The sequence below is a fragment of the Ogataea angusta genome (assembly GCF_019207475.1).
Source record: "Ogataea angusta isolate 61-244 chromosome Unknown 61-244_NODE_7_length_650817_cov_90.064852, whole genome shotgun sequence".
In the NCBI taxonomy this organism is placed as follows: Eukaryota; Fungi; Ascomycota; class Pichiomycetes; order Pichiales; family Pichiaceae; genus Ogataea; species Ogataea angusta.
The window spans coordinates 102,939-121,877 of NW_025065221.1; the positions used below are offsets into that span (position 1 = coordinate 102,939).

General features: G+C 57.8%; 11 protein-coding genes across 11 annotated transcripts; 5 read left to right on the forward strand and 6 right to left on the reverse strand.

Annotated features, from left to right (window-relative positions):
* Positions 1-34: 34 nt before the first annotated feature.
* On the forward strand, positions 35-1,516 carry KL928_003466 (uncharacterized protein; the record flags this gene model as incomplete). The annotated part of the gene is made up of 1 exon (XM_043204056.1): positions 35-1,516. The coding sequence occupies one exon, from the start codon at positions 35-37 to the stop codon at positions 1,514-1,516; it is 1,482 nt and encodes a 493-aa protein (XP_043058908.1).
* Positions 1,517-1,901: 385 nt separating this feature from the next.
* KL928_003467 (uncharacterized protein) lies at positions 1,902-4,475 on the reverse strand (the record flags this gene model as incomplete). The annotated part of the gene is made up of 1 exon (XM_043204057.1): positions 1,902-4,475. The coding sequence occupies one exon, from the start codon at positions 4,473-4,475 to the stop codon at positions 1,902-1,904; it is 2,574 nt and encodes an 857-aa protein (XP_043058909.1).
* Positions 4,476-4,557: 82 nt separating this feature from the next.
* Positions 4,558-7,320, forward strand: KL928_003468 (uncharacterized protein; the record flags this gene model as incomplete). The annotated part of the gene is made up of 1 exon (XM_043204058.1): positions 4,558-7,320. One exon carries the CDS (start codon positions 4,558-4,560, stop codon positions 7,318-7,320), a length of 2,763 nt encoding a protein of 920 aa, XP_043058910.1.
* A 29-nt stretch (positions 7,321-7,349) lies between these two features.
* Positions 7,350-7,850, reverse strand: KL928_003469 (uncharacterized protein; the record flags this gene model as incomplete). Its single annotated transcript, XM_043204059.1, has 1 exon — positions 7,350-7,850. The coding sequence occupies one exon, from the start codon at positions 7,848-7,850 to the stop codon at positions 7,350-7,352; it is 501 nt and encodes a 166-aa protein (XP_043058911.1).
* A 50-nt stretch (positions 7,851-7,900) lies between these two features.
* On the forward strand, positions 7,901-8,268 carry KL928_003470 (uncharacterized protein; the record flags this gene model as incomplete). The annotated part of the gene is made up of 2 exons (XM_043204061.1): positions 7,901-7,922; positions 7,982-8,268. 2 exons carry the CDS (start codon positions 7,901-7,903, stop codon positions 8,266-8,268), a joined length of 309 nt encoding a protein of 102 aa, XP_043058912.1.
* Positions 8,269-8,307: 39 nt separating this feature from the next.
* Positions 8,308-8,972, reverse strand: KL928_003471 (uncharacterized protein; the record flags this gene model as incomplete). The annotated part of the gene is made up of 2 exons (XM_043204062.1): positions 8,308-8,687; positions 8,771-8,972. 2 exons carry the CDS (start codon positions 8,970-8,972, stop codon positions 8,308-8,310), a joined length of 582 nt encoding a protein of 193 aa, XP_043058913.1.
* Positions 8,973-9,553: 581 nt separating this feature from the next.
* Positions 9,554-10,828, forward strand: KL928_003472 (uncharacterized protein; the record flags this gene model as incomplete). The annotated part of the gene is made up of 1 exon (XM_043204063.1): positions 9,554-10,828. The coding sequence occupies one exon, from the start codon at positions 9,554-9,556 to the stop codon at positions 10,826-10,828; it is 1,275 nt and encodes a 424-aa protein (XP_043058914.1).
* Positions 10,829-11,095: 267 nt separating this feature from the next.
* KL928_003473 (uncharacterized protein) lies at positions 11,096-12,165 on the forward strand (the record flags this gene model as incomplete). Its single annotated transcript, XM_043204064.1, has 2 exons — positions 11,096-11,742; positions 11,841-12,165. 2 exons carry the CDS (start codon positions 11,096-11,098, stop codon positions 12,163-12,165), a joined length of 972 nt encoding a protein of 323 aa, XP_043058915.1.
* Positions 12,166-12,253: 88 nt separating this feature from the next.
* On the reverse strand, positions 12,254-14,524 carry KL928_003474 (uncharacterized protein; the record flags this gene model as incomplete). Its single annotated transcript, XM_043204065.1, has 1 exon — positions 12,254-14,524. The coding sequence occupies one exon, from the start codon at positions 14,522-14,524 to the stop codon at positions 12,254-12,256; it is 2,271 nt and encodes a 756-aa protein (XP_043058916.1).
* Positions 14,525-15,061: 537 nt separating this feature from the next.
* KL928_003475 (uncharacterized protein) lies at positions 15,062-16,319 on the reverse strand (the record flags this gene model as incomplete). The annotated part of the gene is made up of 2 exons (XM_043204066.1): positions 15,062-16,146; positions 16,274-16,319. The coding sequence occupies 2 exons, from the start codon at positions 16,317-16,319 to the stop codon at positions 15,062-15,064; spliced, it is 1,131 nt and encodes a 376-aa protein (XP_043058917.1).
* Positions 16,320-16,343: 24 nt separating this feature from the next.
* On the reverse strand, positions 16,344-18,845 carry KL928_003476 (uncharacterized protein; the record flags this gene model as incomplete). Its single annotated transcript, XM_043204067.1, has 1 exon — positions 16,344-18,845. One exon carries the CDS (start codon positions 18,843-18,845, stop codon positions 16,344-16,346), a length of 2,502 nt encoding a protein of 833 aa, XP_043058918.1.
* Positions 18,846-18,939: the final 94 nt, after the last annotated feature.

Below are 18,939 nucleotides of genomic sequence, written 5' to 3' on the forward strand. Positions count from 1 at the left end.
ATATAATTTAGATTATTTTATTCCTTTATTTCGCATGTCGTTATTCCAGGAGATTGAATTGCCGACAGGCCAGAAATACCAGCAGCCGCTGGGACTGTTCATCAACAACGAGTGGGTCGCCACCGACTCCACGCTCGAAACCCTCAATCCGGCCACCGAGCAGGTGATCACCAAAGTGTACGCTGCCGGCGAGAAGGAGGTCGACGCGGCCGTCGCCGCCGCCAGAGGCGTCTACCAGAGCTGGCTGCAGGTGCCGGGCGAGGAGCGGGCGCTCAAGATGCTGAAACTTGCCGATATCCTCGAGCAGAACGCAGAGCTGGTCGCCGCTGTCGAGGCAATGGACTCGGGCAAGCCGCTGCACAGCAACGCGCGCGCAGACATCGACGGCGTGGTGGAGTATCTGCGATACTGCGCCGGCTGGGCCGATAAGATCCACGGCAAGACAATTCCGCTCAGCAACAACCGGCTCGCCATCACAAGAAGGTACCCGCTGGTGGTGGGCCAGATCGTGCCGTGGAACTATCCGCTCTCGATGTCAGGCTGGAAATTCTGTCCGGCATTGGCGTGCGGGTGTCCGCTGGTGATCAAATCGAGCGAGCTGACGCCGCTGTCGCTGCTGCTGTTTGCGCAGTACGTCAAGGAGGCCGGGTTCCCGGCTGGCGTGTTCAACGTGCTTTCTGGGCTCGGCTCTGTCGCCGGCCAGAGACTCGCCGAGCACCCGGACCTGGACAAGGTGGCGTTCACGGGCTCGACAGCCACGGGAGCCAAGGTGATGCAGAGCGCGGCGGCAAACCTCAAGAACGTGTCGCTGGAGTGCGGCGGCAAGTCGCCGCTCGTGGTGTTCGACGACGCCGACCTCGAGCAGGCGGCCAAGTGGGCCTCGTTCGGCGTCATGTACAACTCGGGCCAGAACTGCACGGCCAACTCGCGCGTGCTTGTCCAGGACACCGTGTACGAGCGGTTTCTGGAGCTGTTCCGGAAGCAGATCCTCGAGGACTGGAAAGTCGGCGACCCGTTCGACGAAAATGCTACACTGGGGCCAGTGATTTCCAGGGCCCAGTACGACAAGATCCAGCGGTATATCGAGTCGGGCAAGAAGGAGGGCGCGAGACTCGTCCTGGGCGACGAGCCGACCGGCCAGAGCACCGGCTATTTTATTCCGCCCACAGTGTTTGCCGATTGCAACCAGAACATGACCATCGTCAGAGAGGAGATTTTCGGGCCGGTGGTGGCGGTGGCGAAATTCTCGTCCGAACAGGAGGCCGTCAAGAACGCCAACGACACGATCTACGGCCTCGCCGCAATGGTGTTTTCCAAGGACTTCCACAGAGCACACCGCGTGGCCGAGCAGCTCGAGGCCGGCTCCGTGTACATCAACTCGTCGAACGACGAGAGCTGCAGGGTTCCGTTCGGCGGGTTCAAGATGTCCGGCATTGGCCGAGAGCTGGGCGAAAGCGGCATCGACCTCTACACGCAGTCCAAGAGCATCTACCTGAACATTGGCAACAAGCTGTAGTAGTGGCTGGCTGTGCAAAAAATAAATATTGGAAAAATAGTTCTAGTATATATTTTATTCATGTCTCGCCATCAGCTCGACTTGGTGCTATGTCTCAAACAGCCCGGCACGGCCGTCGGCCGGCTGTGCGAAAAATGCGACGGCAAGTGTCCCGCGTGCGACTCCTTCGTCAACGCGGCCCGCCAGGCGCGCATCTGCGACGACTGCGCGTTCGGGTCTGCTCGTGAAAAATGCATCATCTGCGGCCTCCCGGGCATCAGCGACGCGTACTACTGCCGCGAGTGCGTCATGCTCGAGCGCGACAGAGACGGGTGTCCGAAAGTTGTCAACATCGGGTCCTCGCGCTCAGACATGTTTTTCGAGCGCAAAAGACTGGGCAGATGATTCACTCCTGCAGAATGTCGATCGCCGTGACAAACTCCTCGTCCTCGGACTCGGCGCGCTGTTGTTCCAGCTGCTCGTACGCGCGCTCGAAAATGTGCCGGAACAGCGAGTTTCGCGACAGCTCGAACCACGTCCACTCGATCTTGACGGCAAACAGCTTCACGCCCGAATGGAGCGTTTCTCGCGTCTTGGCCTGGAACGGCGTCAGCAGCGAGACCCTTCTGATCATGAGGAAGAAGTCCTGCAGCGTTTTTGTCGACGTGTCGATCGCCTGGTTCAGTTTCTCGAGCCGCTCGGCAGCAGTCAGAACTCGCAGGTTGATTACCTCGCCGATCGACGCGTCGGTGGGCGGCAGGTCCAGCTTCTCGATCGGCAGGTTCACCGGGTCCAGCGCCGAAAGACAGTTGATCGAGTTGACCCACGAAACCAGCTCGTACTGGTTGTCCACCATGTACACGTCTTTGGAGTGTTTTCCATAGATGTAGAAAGTGCAGTGTTGCAGCTGCGACGATTGCGCGTCGCTGACGAGACTGTCGAAGTACAGGTTTCTGCGCATTCGCACGGCGAACGCGCCGTTCGGGATCATGAAGCTCGGCTCGGGCGACTCCAGGATGGGCGTGTTGCTTGCCTTTTCCTCCAGAACGATCGTTTTTTCGCGCTTGGAGTTCATCACGTACTTCATCTTGAACAGCGAGACGTTCTTGAAGAAAAACAGCCCCACCGACGTGAGCACGCAGAAGTACCGTTTCCAGGACTTGTAGTTCGACAGGAGTTTCGTTTCCTGGCGCGTGAGCATGCCGATTTTGAATATACGCGTAATGAGATACTCCTCGCCCGTGGCTTCGCAATTGTAGTTGATCACCTCTGTCCTGCTCCCCAGCAAATAGGCGGCCTTACTTTTCGCAACTTTGAGCAGCATTGAGCAATGGCTGCCTTTCAGTGTGTTCAGAACGTTGCCCAGCAGACGCTCGTCCAAATACTGCTCGTCCGGCACGATTTGCGACCCGATGATGTCGTCTGGGTCGTACTCGGCCGTGGTGAGCAGAAACGGGTTCCTGAAGTCAAACGGCACGTCCATCTTGAGCTCGCTTGCGTTGTGGTTGATGATGTACTCGTACGGGTCGATCGACACGCTGCTCCAGCGGAACGTGCTGCTTCTCTTTCTTGTCAGTATCACTGGCGCCGTGGTGGACGCGGCACCGTTCAAAAAGCTCCCAGAAGGATACGGCAGCGGCGTCTTGTTGATGAGACTCTCCAGGATTCTATCGCTCTGGTCTTTGGGGATGTTGGTGAACGGCGTGTACGTGACGTTGTCGTAGTAGTATTCCAGTACCGCCTTGATGCTGATTTTCGAGAGCTCGCCGTTCTTGCCCCAGTCCTCGTTCTGTTCGAGCGTAGCCAGCAAATTGTCGACAAACTCGTACTTGGCCATTTTCTTCTTGTTGTTCTGGTTGAACCGATCTGTGTGCAGCATGATTAGCGAGTACGTCAAAATGTAGCAGTAGTCCTCGTTTATGCCGGCGTCCCGGTGTTGGGCGCAGTAGTGACGGCTAAACTCGTAGATGACTCGGTCGATCTGCTGGGTCTCCTTGGGCAGTTCGTTGATCATGAGGAACTTGCGCAGCGACAGGTCGAGCGGTTCCTGGGAGAAATCGAAGTAGCGTGCCAGAAACTCTCGCATGCACTGCTTGGAGAATTCCGACTCGTTGGAAAGCAGCAGACTGGCTATGTTGGTGACGGGGTAGTTCTGGAGCAACCGGTCAAGGTACTGCGCTGGCGTCTCGGAGTCCCCGACGGTGAGCAGCTCGGCGAGACTCTGTTCCACAAACTCGTCCAGCCTGCTGGACGAGGTGGTCCGCGAGGTGGGCGCACGCCGTCTCATGAAACCTGTGAGCGAATTGAGGATTCCCGGGCTCAGCTCGCGTCTCTCCTCGTCCAGCGCATTGAGCGTCTTCGACCGCTGTCGGGAGATCTTGTTGGAATCGGGTGAGTCTGTCGTTGTGTCTGTGCGGCCGCTCGGGATGCTGGACGGCTCCTTGTCTTCGGGCCCGTCGTTCATCGAGTGCGACCGCCGGTACGAGGGCCTCGACACCGTGAGAATCATCTCGTTCTCGTCGTCGGGGTCCGGGGCGAGCGTGAACTTGACGTTGGACGGCGTGGCGGGCTTTGACGAGGACTCGGACGAGCTGGAGGGCGCGTCCAGCATGAAAATCGATTTTGTGCGCTGTTTGATCCGCGACAGCTGGCCATTGCTCTTGTCTGAAATAAGCGAGCTGCTGGACTCCAGACGGAGCTCCAGAGACGACGAGTCGGAGGCCATGGACCGCAGCGGAGGCGCCGACGCGGCCCCTGGCGGCTGGCTGTCGCCGGTCGGTGTGTCCGGCGATTTCAGAGACGACGACGAGAACCGGCGCGGTAGGAGCCACGAGGCCGGTCGCTCGCGCGACCGCGCGCGCACCACGGGCTTGATTTTGGACTTTAGAGACCCCCACGAGCTTTTCCTCGACCGCGAGTCCGCCGCCGGGCAGCTGTCGGCCGTGGTCGCAAAAGTGATTGTTTTTTTTTCATCACTCATGGAGTGTCATTAGTTCAAACAAGACGGAAATAATTTGAATTAGATAAATAATTTAATTTAATTTTTACTGTCTCTATGGTCCATGAGTGTCTCTGGTTCTGCGCCGGCGTTATCTGCCGCTGAGGAGCATTTTCTGAAAAAGGAACTGATCAATCTGGAGCTCACCGAGGAGATCAACAGGCTCTCCCCAACGTACACCGATGCGTACGGCCTGCGTCGGTTTGGCCCGCCTTTCAGGATGTACGATCCGCGTAGCCCACCTGCGATGGACCACGAACGGCTCGAGGCCGCCACAAACGGGTGTGTGGCGCAATTCGACGCCGAGTTCCCGCTTTTGCGCTTCATGTTCACCGAATACCTCGTCACGTTCCCGTTTATCAAAATGCATCTGGAGAGACTGGTCAATAAGCACGAGCTGTGGGACAGAGTGCAGGTTTTCTGGGAGATGTGGCGGACAAAGAAGATCAGCAACAGCAACGACCGCGGCGAGGTCAGCAAGCGCAAGCTGGCGGTGCACAAGCTGCAGTCGCTGCTGCTGACGCTGTTCAACTCTGCTATTCTCTGTCGCGGCGACGAAGAGTATTTCAAGTCGAGCGAGCACAGAAACACGTACAAGAAAATGAACAAGCTGACGGCGGGCGAGCTGACGCTGGAGCAGCGCGAAGACGAGAACTTTGTCAACGGCTTGCTGATCAATGTTGTTGGCGTGGCTGCTGCCAAAGAAATGAAGGCCCGCTATTTTTTGGGCTCGAGCGAGTCGAAATATTATAATTTCATCATCAGAGTGCGCACGCAGGACGGAAAAGAATGGCATGTGAAGCGACGGTACTCGCAGTTTGCAGAGTTCGACAGGACGCTCGGGAAGCTGTTTCCCGGCACAGACCTGCCTCTTCTGCCGGCAAAGACCAAGGCCAAGGTGAGTCTCTCGTCTGCGGCAGAAACAGAGCAGCTGGCGCAGGGCACGGACGCCGTGGACGTGGCGCAGCTGGAGGAGCTGTTCATGAGCGCGCTGCGGCGGACAGTAAGCGAGGAACACGCCGATGAGGCCGACAACGAGCACGAGTTCCCGCGCGAGAGTCTGCGCGTGGCTCTGCGTGGCTACCTGCGGTCGCTCGTGGCTCTGCAGCCGGTCTGTGAGAGCGACGAGTTTCTGGAGTTCATTTCGGCAAACCCCGTTCAGCTGACTGTCGAAGAGCAGCACGACATCGAGCAGCGCCGCCAGCTGGACTTCTACACCGTTTTGCAGCACTACAAGTTCCAGCAGGAGACGCTTCGTGCGGTGAGCCAGCTGGAGACGGAAATGGAGGACCTCAAGGAGGCGCTGTATTCTGACGGGTTTGCGTACATTTTCAAGCAGCTGGAGACGAAAAGCACGTCCAGAGAGCTGTCCAAGCCGCTCAGGTCGCTCGTCCAGCTTGTGCAGATCGAGGTGGCGTCGACGATCTACGAGCTGTTTGTGGGCAGCGACAACTCGCGCGAGACGCTGGGCCTGGTGAAGCGGCTGCACCGGCTGTTTCCGTACGGCTTGGTGGCCACGATTCTGCGATTCACGAACCCGATGCAGATTGTCAAGAAACTGATAGACCTGTTCACGTTCCAGATGCCCGTTGGGTTTGGACGCAGAAGCCGGTCGTTGCTGCAGGTGATTTTTGCTGGCGTTCTGAACGACGACCTGAAAAAATGCGACAGAGAGCTGGAAGAGCTGCACAGAGCAGTGCTGCGCAAGGGAGAAAAATACGCCGCGTTGCTGGACAAGATCGACGCGTATTTCGCCGCGTCAGACGAGACCGTGCTGCAGGTGAAGAAGACGGCGCAGAAAAGCGGGCTGGGCATTTTCCCGGCGCTGCTGCTGAACAACAACGACCTGGCGCCGGAACTGGACGAGTCGGTGTTGTTGGAGGTGCTAGACACGATGAAAAAGCCCAGGAGCGACAAAAACACCGTCTTCTTCCTGCTCCACTCGTACTTCAAAACGAGCCTGCGCCGGCTCGACAAAATCGCGCTCAAGGAGCTGTGGGACGAGCCGGAGCTGATCGACCTGATCAAGGAGCTGCTGGCGATCTTCTTCCAGCCGCTGATCCGGCTGTTCAAGAGCGCGCAGATCCACCTGTACATCCCTGTGGTGCAGCGGTACATGAACGAGCTGATCCAGCTGGCCGAGTACTTCCAGAACGAGCACTTTTCGCCCAACGTGGTGGCCAGCTTCATGGGGCTCCAGGAAAAATACCAGGAGGCGGTGTACGGGTTTATGCACAGGCTGTACGTGAGCGACCTGGAGCAGCAGGAGGGTCTGTTTGCCGGGTTCTTGGGCTGGTTCAACCGGTTTGTGTCGTTTCTGCGGTTTGTGCGGGACGGCCACGAGGAGCTGGTGCTGGACTTGGGGTCGCTGGGCGCGGACGAGGGCGTTCAGAAGGAGATACGGGCCATTATGGCCGAGATCGAGGAAAAACGGCGCAAGTACGAGCAGCTGGCGCAGCAGCCGCCGCAGGCGGCGCGCACGCAGGTGGACGCGAACTGGGAGAAGGTGAAGACGAAGATGCTGGGGCTTGCAGGCGACACGGCGGACCTGGACCGGCTGGGCGAGTACGTCGGGGTGAGCAGCGAGGACCTGATGGAGCTAAACGGCTCGTTGGACGCGGAGGAGCCGGCGGACGGGTTTTTCCACGAGATGGACACGGCCGCGTTTCTGCACGCGGTGCAGCAGGTGAGCGTGAGCGACGAGGAGTTCCGCAAGAACGACGAGACGGGACAGTACAGGTGGAGCCACATAGCCGGGCTGGAGAGCCGGTTCCGGCCGCAGCTGGTGGCGGTGCTCGCAGCGTGGAAAAAACTGGCATCTGAGTAGATTGGTACTTATATATAAACAAGCAGGGTCTAATCCTGGTCGAGCGACGGAATGCTGTCTTGCAGAACGTTCATCACGCTTGCCGGAGGCTGGATGGCGGTGAGCATCATGATCAGCTCGTAGATGTGTTCTGGGATGGTTCTCTGGTAGATGTCCAGGATTCCGGTCGGGTTAGGGTAGACGGCGAGGCCTTTGTAGAAGTGGATGGCAGCCTCGATGTCCTTGCCCTCGAGAGCGCTCATTTGCTCGCCGATGGTGACCTGGGTCATGAAGAATTTCTCCTTTTCGGCAGCGTCCTTAGGCAGCGGCTCGTCTGCGAGCGACTGGTTGAGTTTCTCCTTGAGAGCCTCCAGTTTCTGCTTTTTGTCGGCCTCGGCCTCCTGCTTGGCCTTCTTGGCTGCTCTTTTCTTGTTCTTGACGATCTTCTTTCTGAAGTCTGGGTTGTTTCTTCTGGCGTAGTCGAAGTAGACGCAGTAGCCAACGGCGGCGGCGGCGACTGCCAGGACGGAGTATCCGAGAGCTCTGGACATGAGAAATAAAGTGGAAAAAATAAAAAAAAAATGGAAAAAAAATTTACGTAATGGGTGTGGGCAAGAGAACGAGTTTGCGGGCCAAGCTGGAGAAACGGGTCAAGAGCGGGGGCGTGGCGAAGTCTGCTGAGCGCGTCGAGAAGCGCAAGGACGACTCGCTGGTCTCGAAATCGGCTCTGCGCCGGCGCAAGCGCAAGATGAAGGAGCAGCTGAAACCGAAGCTGGAGGACCTCGCACAGGCGCTCGACGAGGTGCCGGCGACGACGGCGCAGCCCAAACGGGACCACACGCCGAACCCGCACAAGCGTGGGGCCAAGATCGTGGAAAGGGCGGAGATCCAGCGGTTTGGGGCCGTGCTGAAGGACGAGCAGTTCAGAAAAAGCCCGTTCGACGCTCTCAAACGGGTTATAGCAAATAACAGCTAGGAGGAGCAGGGTCGCGTACAGCAGCTTGTGGGTTATGTAAGATAGAAACACGGAGTTATGAATAAATAGAGCGGTGACTCGGAGCCACCCAATAAATAGCCGCCGCCAGCGCACCCTAGTACGCCCGGTACCACATGCGGTGCGTCTGGTGGGCCATGATCTTCTTCTGCAGCCGGAAAATGCCGTACATCAGGGCCTCCGACGACGGAGGACACCCCGGCACGTAGATGTCGACAGGAACTATGCGGTCCACGCCTCTCACCACGCTGTAGCTGTAATGGTAGTAGCCGCCGCCGTTCGCACAGCTGCCCATCGAGATCACCCATCTTGGGTACGGCATCTGGTCGTACACCTGGCGAAGAGCTGGCGCCATCTTGTTTGTCACGGTGCCGGCCACGATCATCACGTCCGACTGCCGCGGAGACGCACGGAAAATGATTCCCAGCCGGTCCTGGTCGTACCGGGGCGCGGAAACGTGCATCATCTCGACGGCACAGCAGGCCAGGCCGAAGGTTGCTGGCCAGAAGGAGCTTTTTCTTGCCCAATTTTTGAGCTTGTCGAAAGAGGTAAAAGCGTAGTCCAAAGAGTTCGACAGGGGCAGTTCGGAAAGCACAGGACGGTCAACCTCAAGCTGCGGCTTGGCTCGCAAAACAGAGGTCGAAAACCTGGCCACTTGTGTTGGTCTGATTAGCTTCATATAAATGAGGGGAAACAAAGAAGTTTGATTACGAAATCATCTGAGTAATGGGGAGGGAAAAAAATAGGCTGAGATAAGCACGGCGATCATCGACGCCGGTTTGCGTCGTAGTCCCGTCTGCCTCATGCCAGCCCGCAAACAGTGCAGATCCCAGGGTGGGGAGTAGTGCGGTGCCAACTTAAGGTTTGTGATGAAGTGTCCGAAAAAGGAAAAGTAATGGCTTTTGTCCAAGCTAGTCCATAATTCCCATCTTTGGCAAAAGATAAACAGTCGTAATTAGATATCCGTTTTGGGGAGGTATACTGGGTACGCCAATTACGACGCTCGGGAACTCCTGAACAGAGTGAAACGGCATCCGGACAACAGGCAGGGGCACCAACAATGTTACGGAGCCCCTTTGAACGGTGCGCATTTCAACAGGCTGTAGACGTGTGGCAAATTTCCCATACTTCTTAAATTAGGGCTTCCTGCACCTGCGAAATCCGGATATGCGTTCCTTTTGTGCAGCTATGCCAAAGGTCCCCCCCTTGTTCTAGATCCATATAAAAGGCATGTTGTTTCCCGCTTTTTTACCCAAAGCAATGAAGTTGTCGTCTTTTTCTCTCGTTGCCAGTTCACTTCTCTCGCTCGTGGCAGCCGCACCCCTCACCCTTCTGAAAAGAGACAGTCGCTGGGATTACGCAAACGACAAGATCTACGGTGTCAACATCGGAGGATGGCTCGTTCTCGAACCCTTCATCACCCCTTCCTTGTTCGAGGCAGTCTCGTCAGACGTGCCTGTGGATGAGTACCACTACACTGAGGCTCTGGGAAAGGAAGAGGCCTCAAAACGTCTCCAGGAGCACTGGTCCACGTGGATTAGAGAGGAGGACTTCAAGGGCATGGCAGATGTCGGTCTTAATTTCGTGAGACTCCCGATCGGGTACTGGGCGTTCCAGCTTGCAGAGGGAGACCCTTATGTGCAGGGCCAGCAGGAGTATCTGGACAAGGCATTGGAATGGTGTGCTAAATACGGACTTAAGGCCTGGGTCGACTTGCACGGTGCCCCAGGCTCCCAAAACGGCTTCGACAACTCTGGTAAGAGAGGCGAGATCGGCTGGCAGAACACCACGGGCTATGTGGATCTCACGATCCAGGTCCTGAGCCAAATCACCTCGAAATACGGAGGCTCCAACTACTCTGACGTGATCATCGGCATTGAGCTCTTGAACGAGCCACTGGGCGCGTACCTCGACTTCGACCAACTCGTGGACTACTACAACAAGGGCTACGAGCTGGTCAGAGATAACGGAAACGCGCCTGTTATCATCCACGACGCGTACCTCGCGGACCACACCTTCGACAACGTGCTCAACACCGAACAAGACCCGAACATCTGGGAGGTGATTGTCGACCACCACCACTACCAGGTGTTTGACGAAGGATCCTTGAGCCAGTCGATCGACGAGCACGTCTCTACGGCGTGCGGTTGGGGCAAGTCCGAAAATACCGAATACCATTACAGTCTTTGCGGAGAATGGACTGCAGCTTTGACTGATTGCGCCAAATGGCTAAATGGTGCAGGAAGAGGTGCCAGATACGATGCCACTTACGGTGGAGGAAACTACATTGGCTCTTGTGATCAACTCTACACAGCCAACTACGACTACTTCACTCCGGAAGTGATCTCCAATTATAGACGTTATGTGGAGGCACAGATGGATTCGTTCCTGTACGGAAAGAATGCAGGCTGGGTGTTCTGGTGTTGGAAGACGGAAAACACCATCGAATGGGACATGCAAAGACTTCTTGGTCTAGGCATTATCCCGCAACCTCTCGACGACAGACAATATCCAAACCAATGTGGATTTGACTAGAGAGGCTGCGTTCAATTCTCACGAAAAATATATATTTGTACATTATCAACAATAACAGTCATGACATTAACTTTTGGGACTAGGCTGAAACGCGCTCGCGCCTAAAGGAACGCCTCTAAATTCCGGACGTACCCCTTTCGGATAATTAGATTTGCGTCACGTCATGCAACATGTGTAATAATCTGAGATTGGATTCTGTCGCGTCGATTTGCGTCGATCGGACCAAACAAAAATATTAAAAAAAAGTCGATTTAATCTTCAGACAATATGAACCCTCCTGATTTGTGTCCAATATGTTTGGACGATCTCCCCCATCCAGACCAGATCATCGTGCGGGAAACCAGATCCGCGCAACATCTCGCCCGCACAGTGCCCTGTCACCACTATTACCATGGATTTTGCATCAATGAATGGGCTCAGAAGGCAAATTCGTGTCCGCAGTGTCGGGCAACTTTTACCGACATCGAGCTCATCTCTGACAACAGCGTGTACCAGTCCACCGCGGTGGCGGACAGAAAACAGACTCCTGAGCCGCTCGAGCCGGTTGTGGAGAACACATCTCTGCACCAGCACTCCCACCTCGATAACCAGCTATGCTGTCTGTGCGACCGATCAGGCACGGGGGCGTTTGCGATCTGTCGCGAGTGCTCGAGCGGCTATCACACGGCGTGTCTGGGGGTGCTTGAAGGCGCGCAATTCCACTGTCCTGTGTGCGACTCTTTGCAGGACGCGGGAAGCGTGATCCCGTCTCGTGGGGGCAGACGGGGGCAGACTTTTTTGCAAAGCGTGCGACGCCAGATCAGAAACGGGCGTCAGAGGCAATTGGGGGTGTTTGTATCCAGAGACGAGCCCGACTACGTTGCTCTTGTGGATGAGCAGCGGCGGCAGCAGACGGTCACATCGGAGGACATTGCGTGGCGGGCGCTCGATGCGCTGCGTGGGGGTAAAAAAACGGGCGTCGTGGATACCACTCACGCGAGCGGCGTTGAGAAGTTTAAGCGGCCGAAACGAGCGTCCCGCAAGCGGCAGCTGTCTGCGGCGGCGCTGGCCGAGCACAACAAGCTGCTGGGCGACCGCGTGCGAGAAGAGACGCCGTTTGTGCTGAGCTTTACGCTCAAATCGCTTATCCAGGCCCTTCTGCTACGACCAAAGCTGAAACGGCTGGGATTGTCTGCTACCAAGTATACACAGGTGAACAGGGAGGTGTCGCGCCACCTGTACGGGCTTGTTTCCGGCCGCGTGGAGTACGTTGTGTGGCTGAACAAGGTTGCAGAGCTGGTGGAGCGCGAGGGCGTGGAGAAACGACGGTACGCCGATTTTGTGCAGCGTCTGAATGAGCCGGACCGGCAAGTGGCGCGGCAGATGGCCGAGGAGTACGCTGTGCCGGTGGACGAGATGGTTGCGCGACTGCTTAGTAACGAGTAATTAAAATTTCATGAGCGACGATAAGATTTCGAAAGCCCCACCCAACGAGTGGTCCTGCTGCTCGTCCGGTAGCAGCAGATGGTTGCTATCGACGACACGCGCGTCTCCACCCCCACACATCACCACCTTTGAGTCGAACTGTAATGCCTGTACGTGGACGTTGATGAGGAAATGCCCCGACATGAGGTTCTTCTTGGCGTTGTACAGCCGTGTTTCTGCGTGTTTCCACTGTCGCGTGGCAAAGTTGAGCACAAAGAAATCGTACACGTCGCGGTTGATTCCGGGCCCCACTTTCTCGCTGATCGCGTCAAACGCCTTCTCGGCAATGTCCAGGTACTCCTTTGCGGCGTCTCCGCTGTATTGGGTGGCCAGCAGCTTGTCGTCGAGCTGGTACCCGCGCAACCCGCCGATCACCATGAGTTGTTGCCCGTCGCTAGCCGATGCGTGGCCACACAGTTTGAGCGGCCTGTTATCGGATTTTTTAACCGTTAGTACGCTCGTCCAGGTTTCCGTGTTGAGATCGAACCACCACATGTCGCTCAACACCTCCACTTTCGAGTACACGTGTTCCGAGCCGTCGTCGGCCACCACTTTTATGTGGACAATGCTGGAGCCGCCAAACACCACGAGCGAGCTCGAGCGCACTGCGAGCGACGAAAACTGCGCCGCCGCAGCGCCCGGCGACGACCGCGGCGTCTCCTCCGTGGAGGATGGGGTCCTGCTCCTCATTCGGCCCTCGTACTGGAAATATTGGCGCATGTTGGCTCTTTCTGTTGCTGACAAGGGCGACGACGCGCGCAGTTGCGCCTGCAGCGACGGCGTGGGCGACGGCGACCGTGTACCGTGTTGCAACCCGGTGAAATAGCGGCAATTTTTCGGCTTGGGCTGGCTGATGCGTGGGTGCTGCTCCGCCAACTCGCTCTCCACCATCTGCTCAAGATCGGTCGTCTGCACAACGTCCATGCTAAAGAACCCGCGCGGCTTGGGCCATTGGACGTCTATTCCGTGGCGGAACAGGCCCTGGATGACCTGCCGTTTTTCCTGGCCTAACGGCTCTCCTTTTGCGTTGTAGCTGAAACTGAATCGGTCGTTGAGGATGTCCGGGTTCCCCACAAGCGAGCAGATCATTTCCGTGGAGAACTCGAGCTGAAACCCCCGCGCAGAAGGGTCCGTCGTGTTGCTGGCCGAGAGCTCACACTTCCACAGGTCGTTGAGTGCTACAAAACGGTTTGTGTGCTCTTCGAGTTTGTAGCCGCCCATGACAAAGACGACGGCGGGACGCGAGTACCGCGAGCACGAGCCAATAGTGTGGTCGTGGGAGGGGCCAGAGTGGAGGCTGTCGTCGTCGTCCGGTGTATTGTTCTGCTCGATGGTGATACCTTGGATTTTGTGGCCGAATCGCGGGATGTAGTGGGGCAGATAGGTGGAGATGGACGAGCTGAGGATGGCCTCGAGCTGTGTGAAGAGCTGTGTGCGGACATCGAACATCCACATGGCCGTCTGCGGGTCGAGCGTCCTGGTGATGTGGACGTGGCCGTCGCGCTTCTCTACGTGGGTGTGCAATTCGAAGCCTGCGTGGAGCATGAAATGGTACGCGCTGATCTGCTGCAGGCCAGAACACAGCAACGGCGGCGGCGTCTTGACACCGTCGAGCTCGCACGTCTTGAGCAGCGTGCTTGTCTCCGAGTTGTACGTGTACACGTTTTTGTTGGGCCGCAGAGGGAGCGACGTGAGCTTGGCCTTGCTAAGTGGGGGAGGCAGCTCATAGTCGAAGTGCATGTGGATGTTGGCTGCCGGGATGGAGAAGTCGTCGGTGAGCTCGCGCAGGTACGCTTCGTACTGCGCGTCCGGCATGAGCTCGAGCCCGCCAAAAAGACAGATCCGGTGTCCCATGCGCACAAGCGAGTGGTGGATAAGGTGGGGGACGCCGTCGCCGGCGAGCAGGTCGGGGAACGTCACGAGGTTGCTTGTCTCCAAGGGGCGCTCTGTGGCCGGCTCGTCGGGGCTGTCTGAGGTCAATTTCTGCCGGTCCACCTGTGCCGAGTATATGCGGTGCTCTTTGTAGTATCTGGCCGTGGCCGAGTCCGAGTACGGCTCGAACAGAAGGCCGTCTGTGTTGAGCTTGTCGTAGTACTGGTAGTACTGCTGGTGGCGCGCGCTTGTGCGGAACTTTGCTCTGTCGTATTTGCGTGCGAGGGGGAACTCCTCGTACTTGGGCAATTGCACGGGCGGCACCAGGAACGCCGGGGCGTGTGCCAGGTACGAGTCCATAATGAATAATTGCTAAAAAAATTTGTGCGCAGCCAGAACTGAACGTGGGCGGCGGAAGCAGAAAAAACAGCGAGCCCTGGCTGGACACCGAGTCGCCACGTAGTCTTGCTAACGTGGGGGGTTGGGGTGTCCACGGCTGGGGCTCTCTGGCCAACGAAAAAAAATGGTAAGATCTCTTTGTAAAGCGTGTCATCCTTATGCAGGGGCCATGCTAATCTTCTCTGTATTTTTTCGATTGACCAAATGTCCCGAAGGACAGAGATTAGTGTGGAGGGAGGTACACATAGATGAGGCCATCCCAAAAGACCCCCTGCTACTCGCTTCCCGGTCCGTCTCCCAGTCCGTCTCCAACCTCTCCGTCCACCTACGCTTCCTGCCGCCCGCACAAAACCCATGCCTTTCTCCCCCTCCAATTATTTTTCAAATAATCGCTCCAAATATTTTTCTCTCATGTCCTCTCCCTCTGAAGTGCTCCAACAAAACGCCACGGCCGGGGTCAATCTGAAGGCCGTCACCGTCGCCGGCGGCGAGCAGTTTTCAGACAACTTCTTCACCAAGCTGCTGTCGCCGCTGCTCTCCTCCGCCGACCTCACCGTCGGCCAGCTCAACAGCAGGTGTCAATCGGCCCTCGAAAACCTCGCCCTCACAAATTGCTTCGACAGAGTCGCGGCCCAGGTGGAGCCCGCCGCGCAGGACCCACACAGCCCGCTGTGTCTGACGGCCAAATTCGACCTTGTCCCGGCAAAACTGGCCCACACCACCGTCGGCAGTGTCTACACCCCAGAGGGCAACCAGCTGATGCTCAATTACATCAACAACAACACGTTCGGCAACGCCGAGCTGCTGCAGGTGTCGTCGCTGGCCGGCCTCGTGCCCGACTCGCCCGTGCGGCTGCTCAACGTGCTGTACAAGGCGCCCATGGTGGACACGTCGCTGAAACTGTTTGCGGACGGGTTTGTGTCCAACACGAACGACGCGCGGTTCCAGTCGGAGCAGCAATGGGTCGGCTCCGGAACGCTGGGGGTGGAGAAGCTGAAGCTGTTCAGACACTTCACCACGGCTGTCTCGGCTGCCGTGTCGCTCGTCAAGAGAACCACGCTGCGCGTCAACGACGGCGCCAGCGACGAGATCAAAACCTACGCGGGCGACCACTTCAAAGAGTCGGTGCTGCTCGCCGTCGCGTGCGACAGCCTCACGTACCTGCCCGCGTCGAAAAACGCGCTCCCGCTCAACGGCGTCCACTGGAGCCTGAAAAACGAGCTCACAGGCCTGTCCAACACCAGCCCGGAAAAATTCGTCAAGCTCGAGTCCTCGCTGCAGCTCATCCGGTCGGTCTTCCGCAACAGCCTCACGCTGGACTGCCAGCTCGCGGCGGGCCACATCGTCAACCTCTCGGGCTCCAAAACCATCCATTACCACGACAAGTTCTATCTCGACGTGCTGGGCTCCAAAACGCTCGGCTACCCGAGCCCCAGCGAGACCAGGTTCGGCGGCACGTCGTACATCAGCGGCAACCTGCGCCTGCTCTCCAGACTGCTCTTTGTCGACCCAGCGTACCCGCTTCGGGTCTACGTCGACCTCAACGGCGGCCAGGTGGCCTCCGACCCGGCGCAGCTGCTCAGCTGGCGCTCAGGCGCTGCCCTGGGCCTCACGTACAAGGTCGGTTCCGTGGCGCACTGCAACGTCTACTACGAGCTGCCGATCGCAGGCCGCGACCGGTCCGGCCTCGGCTTCAACGTGGCCCTCTACGGCGACTACTAGCGCTCAAAACATTCCGGTCTAGACTCTCTAGCATACTATAGACAAGACAATTGTAGATTCACTTCTCCTCTCCTTCCCGCTCCTCCTTCTCGGCCAGATACTTGTCGAAGGCGTCGTTCTTGTTGGCAAACGGCCGCTTCCCCAGCAGCCGGATCATGTCCTCCCTCGTGATCACCTCCTTCGAGAGCAGCTCCTCGGCAACAAGGGCCACCTCCTTGGATTTCTCCGTCAACAAACCCTTGCACCGCTGGTAGCACTCGTCCACGATGCGGTGGATCTCCGAGTCGATCAGGCTCGAGGTCCTGTCGCTGAACGGCTTCGTCATGTCGTTGCCGCGGTCCACGTTGTAGTTGACGAGCCCCACTTTCGGCGACATGCCGCACTCCAGCACCATTTTCTGCGCCAGGTTCGTCACCTTCTCGAAGTCGTCCGAGCCGCCGCTCGTGACAGAGTTGAAGTGCAGCTCCTCCGACACACGGCCGCCCAGCGTCATCGTCATGCGGTCCAGCAGTTTCCGCGTGCTGTACAGGTAGATGTCTGGCGGCAGGTACTGCGCGTAGCCCAGGGCTCCCTGGCCGCGCGGCACTATCGACACCTTGAGCAGCGGGTCCGCGTTCTCCAGGAACCAGCCGCAGATGGCGTGGCCGGCCTCGTGGTACGCAACGATGCGCTTCTCGTCCGGCGACAGAAGCTTGCTTTTCTTCTCCAGCCCGGCAATCACCCGCTCGATCGCCTGCTCGAAGTCGTGCAGGTCGACAAACTCCTCGTTGTGTCTGGCCGCGATCAGCGCGGCCTCGTTGCAGCAGTTGGCGATGTCTGCGCCCGAAAAGCCAGGCGTCATCGTCGCCAGCCGGCCCTTGAGGTCGTCCAAGTCGGCGCCCTCCTTCAGCTTGATGTTGCGCAGGTGCACGTCGAAAATGGCCTTTCTGCCCTCCAGCTCCGGGTTGTCCAGATAGATCTTTCTGTCGAACCGGCCCGGTCTGAGCAGCGCCTGGTCCAGAACGTCCGCACGGTTTGTGCCCGCAAGCACCACCACGTAGTCCGACGTGGTGAACCCGTCCATCTCGACGAGCAGCTGGTTCAAGGTGTTTTCTCTCTCGTCGTTGCTGCCGGCAGCACGGCCTTTCGACCGCGACTTGCCGATCGCGTCGATCTCGTCCACAAAGATGATCGACGGCGCGTTTTCGCGCGCCGTCTTGAACAGCTCGCGCACCCGCGACGCCCCGACTCCAACAAACATCTCCACAAACTCAGACCCAGAAACGCTGTAGAACGGCACGCCCGCCTCGCCCGCCGTCGCCTTGGCCAGCATCGTCTTTCCCGTGCCCGGCGGGCCTGTCAGAATGGCTCCCCGCGGGATCTTGGCGCCCAGCCGCTCGTACTTCTCCGGATGCTTCAGGAACTTCACAAACTCCATGATCTCCTCCTTGGCCTCGTCGCAGCCCGCCACGTCCTCGAACTTGATCTTGACGCTTTTCTCCGCGTTGAACCGCTTGAACCGGTTGCCTGGGGTGCCAAATAGACCACCGCCAATGCCCGGAGCGCTGTTGAGCATCTTTTTCGACGACCAAATGATAAACGCAAACAACAGCACCGTCGGCAGAATGTTGTACAGCGCCTTGAACACAGACGCGTTCTGCACATACATCACCGGCAGCCGCAGCTCCTCGGGAACCTTGTTCTCCTCCTGCGCCTGCTTCAGCTTCTCCTCAAACACCTGCACAGAGCCGATCGTGAAGTAGTACTCGGTGCGCGAGTCGTGCACCGGCTGGCTCCGCCCCAGCTCGTTCATCACCACCCGCACAAGGTTGTTGTTCACCACCACCAGTTTCTCCACGTAACCTTTGTCCAGCAGCGACGTGCGGAAATCCTGCCACGTGATCTCGCGCTCGTGCGACTCCAGCGAAAAAAGATAGTACGTCAACAGCCCCGTCGACACCCAGAACAGCAGCACATCGGGCCTCAGCCCGGGCCCGCCAGCAGCACCGCCCGGACCCGCGTCCCCCTTCGGCGGACTGAACTTGCTGCCAAACAGCCCGTCCTTCTCTTCCCGCTCGTTGAACTGCTCCTGCTTCTCCATATGGTAGTCCAGCAGCGACTTGTGGAACTTGTGCACGTTCTCCATCTTCTCGCCCGCACGAGTGGCCATCTCGTCCGTCAGAATCGTATTGATCATCTTTGTCGAGGACGGCGAGATGAGTCCCCCGATCTCGTACTTGTCAAACAGCTGTCTGATCTTTGCCTTCTGCTCCTCCTCGCTCAGGTCCTTTTTGTACCAGATTTTCTTCAGATCGATCAGCAGCTCCTCCGCCTCCTCGTCGGTCAACTCGCGGTCGCCGTCGCTGTTGAACTTCTTCGACGAGTTGAAACGAACACCGCCGGGACGAATAAACCGCACAGAGGGGCGAGCAGTGCTCGGCACCCTGAAATGGGCCAAATGGGCCAAATGGGCCGTCTGAGACACCTTCTGGGTCGCAGTCTGCGACACCTGCCTGCTCAGTAGTAATCGGGCCCCACAGCGCAAAAAAGGGGCGTTCCGGGCCGGAACCGCCCTGCACATTCGTGTAACAGACATAAACCTAAATATCAGCGGCTAGCGTGTCGAATTCGCGGTCGTATTGCCAGCTAACCTGTCTCCGTCTAGGTTTGCCACT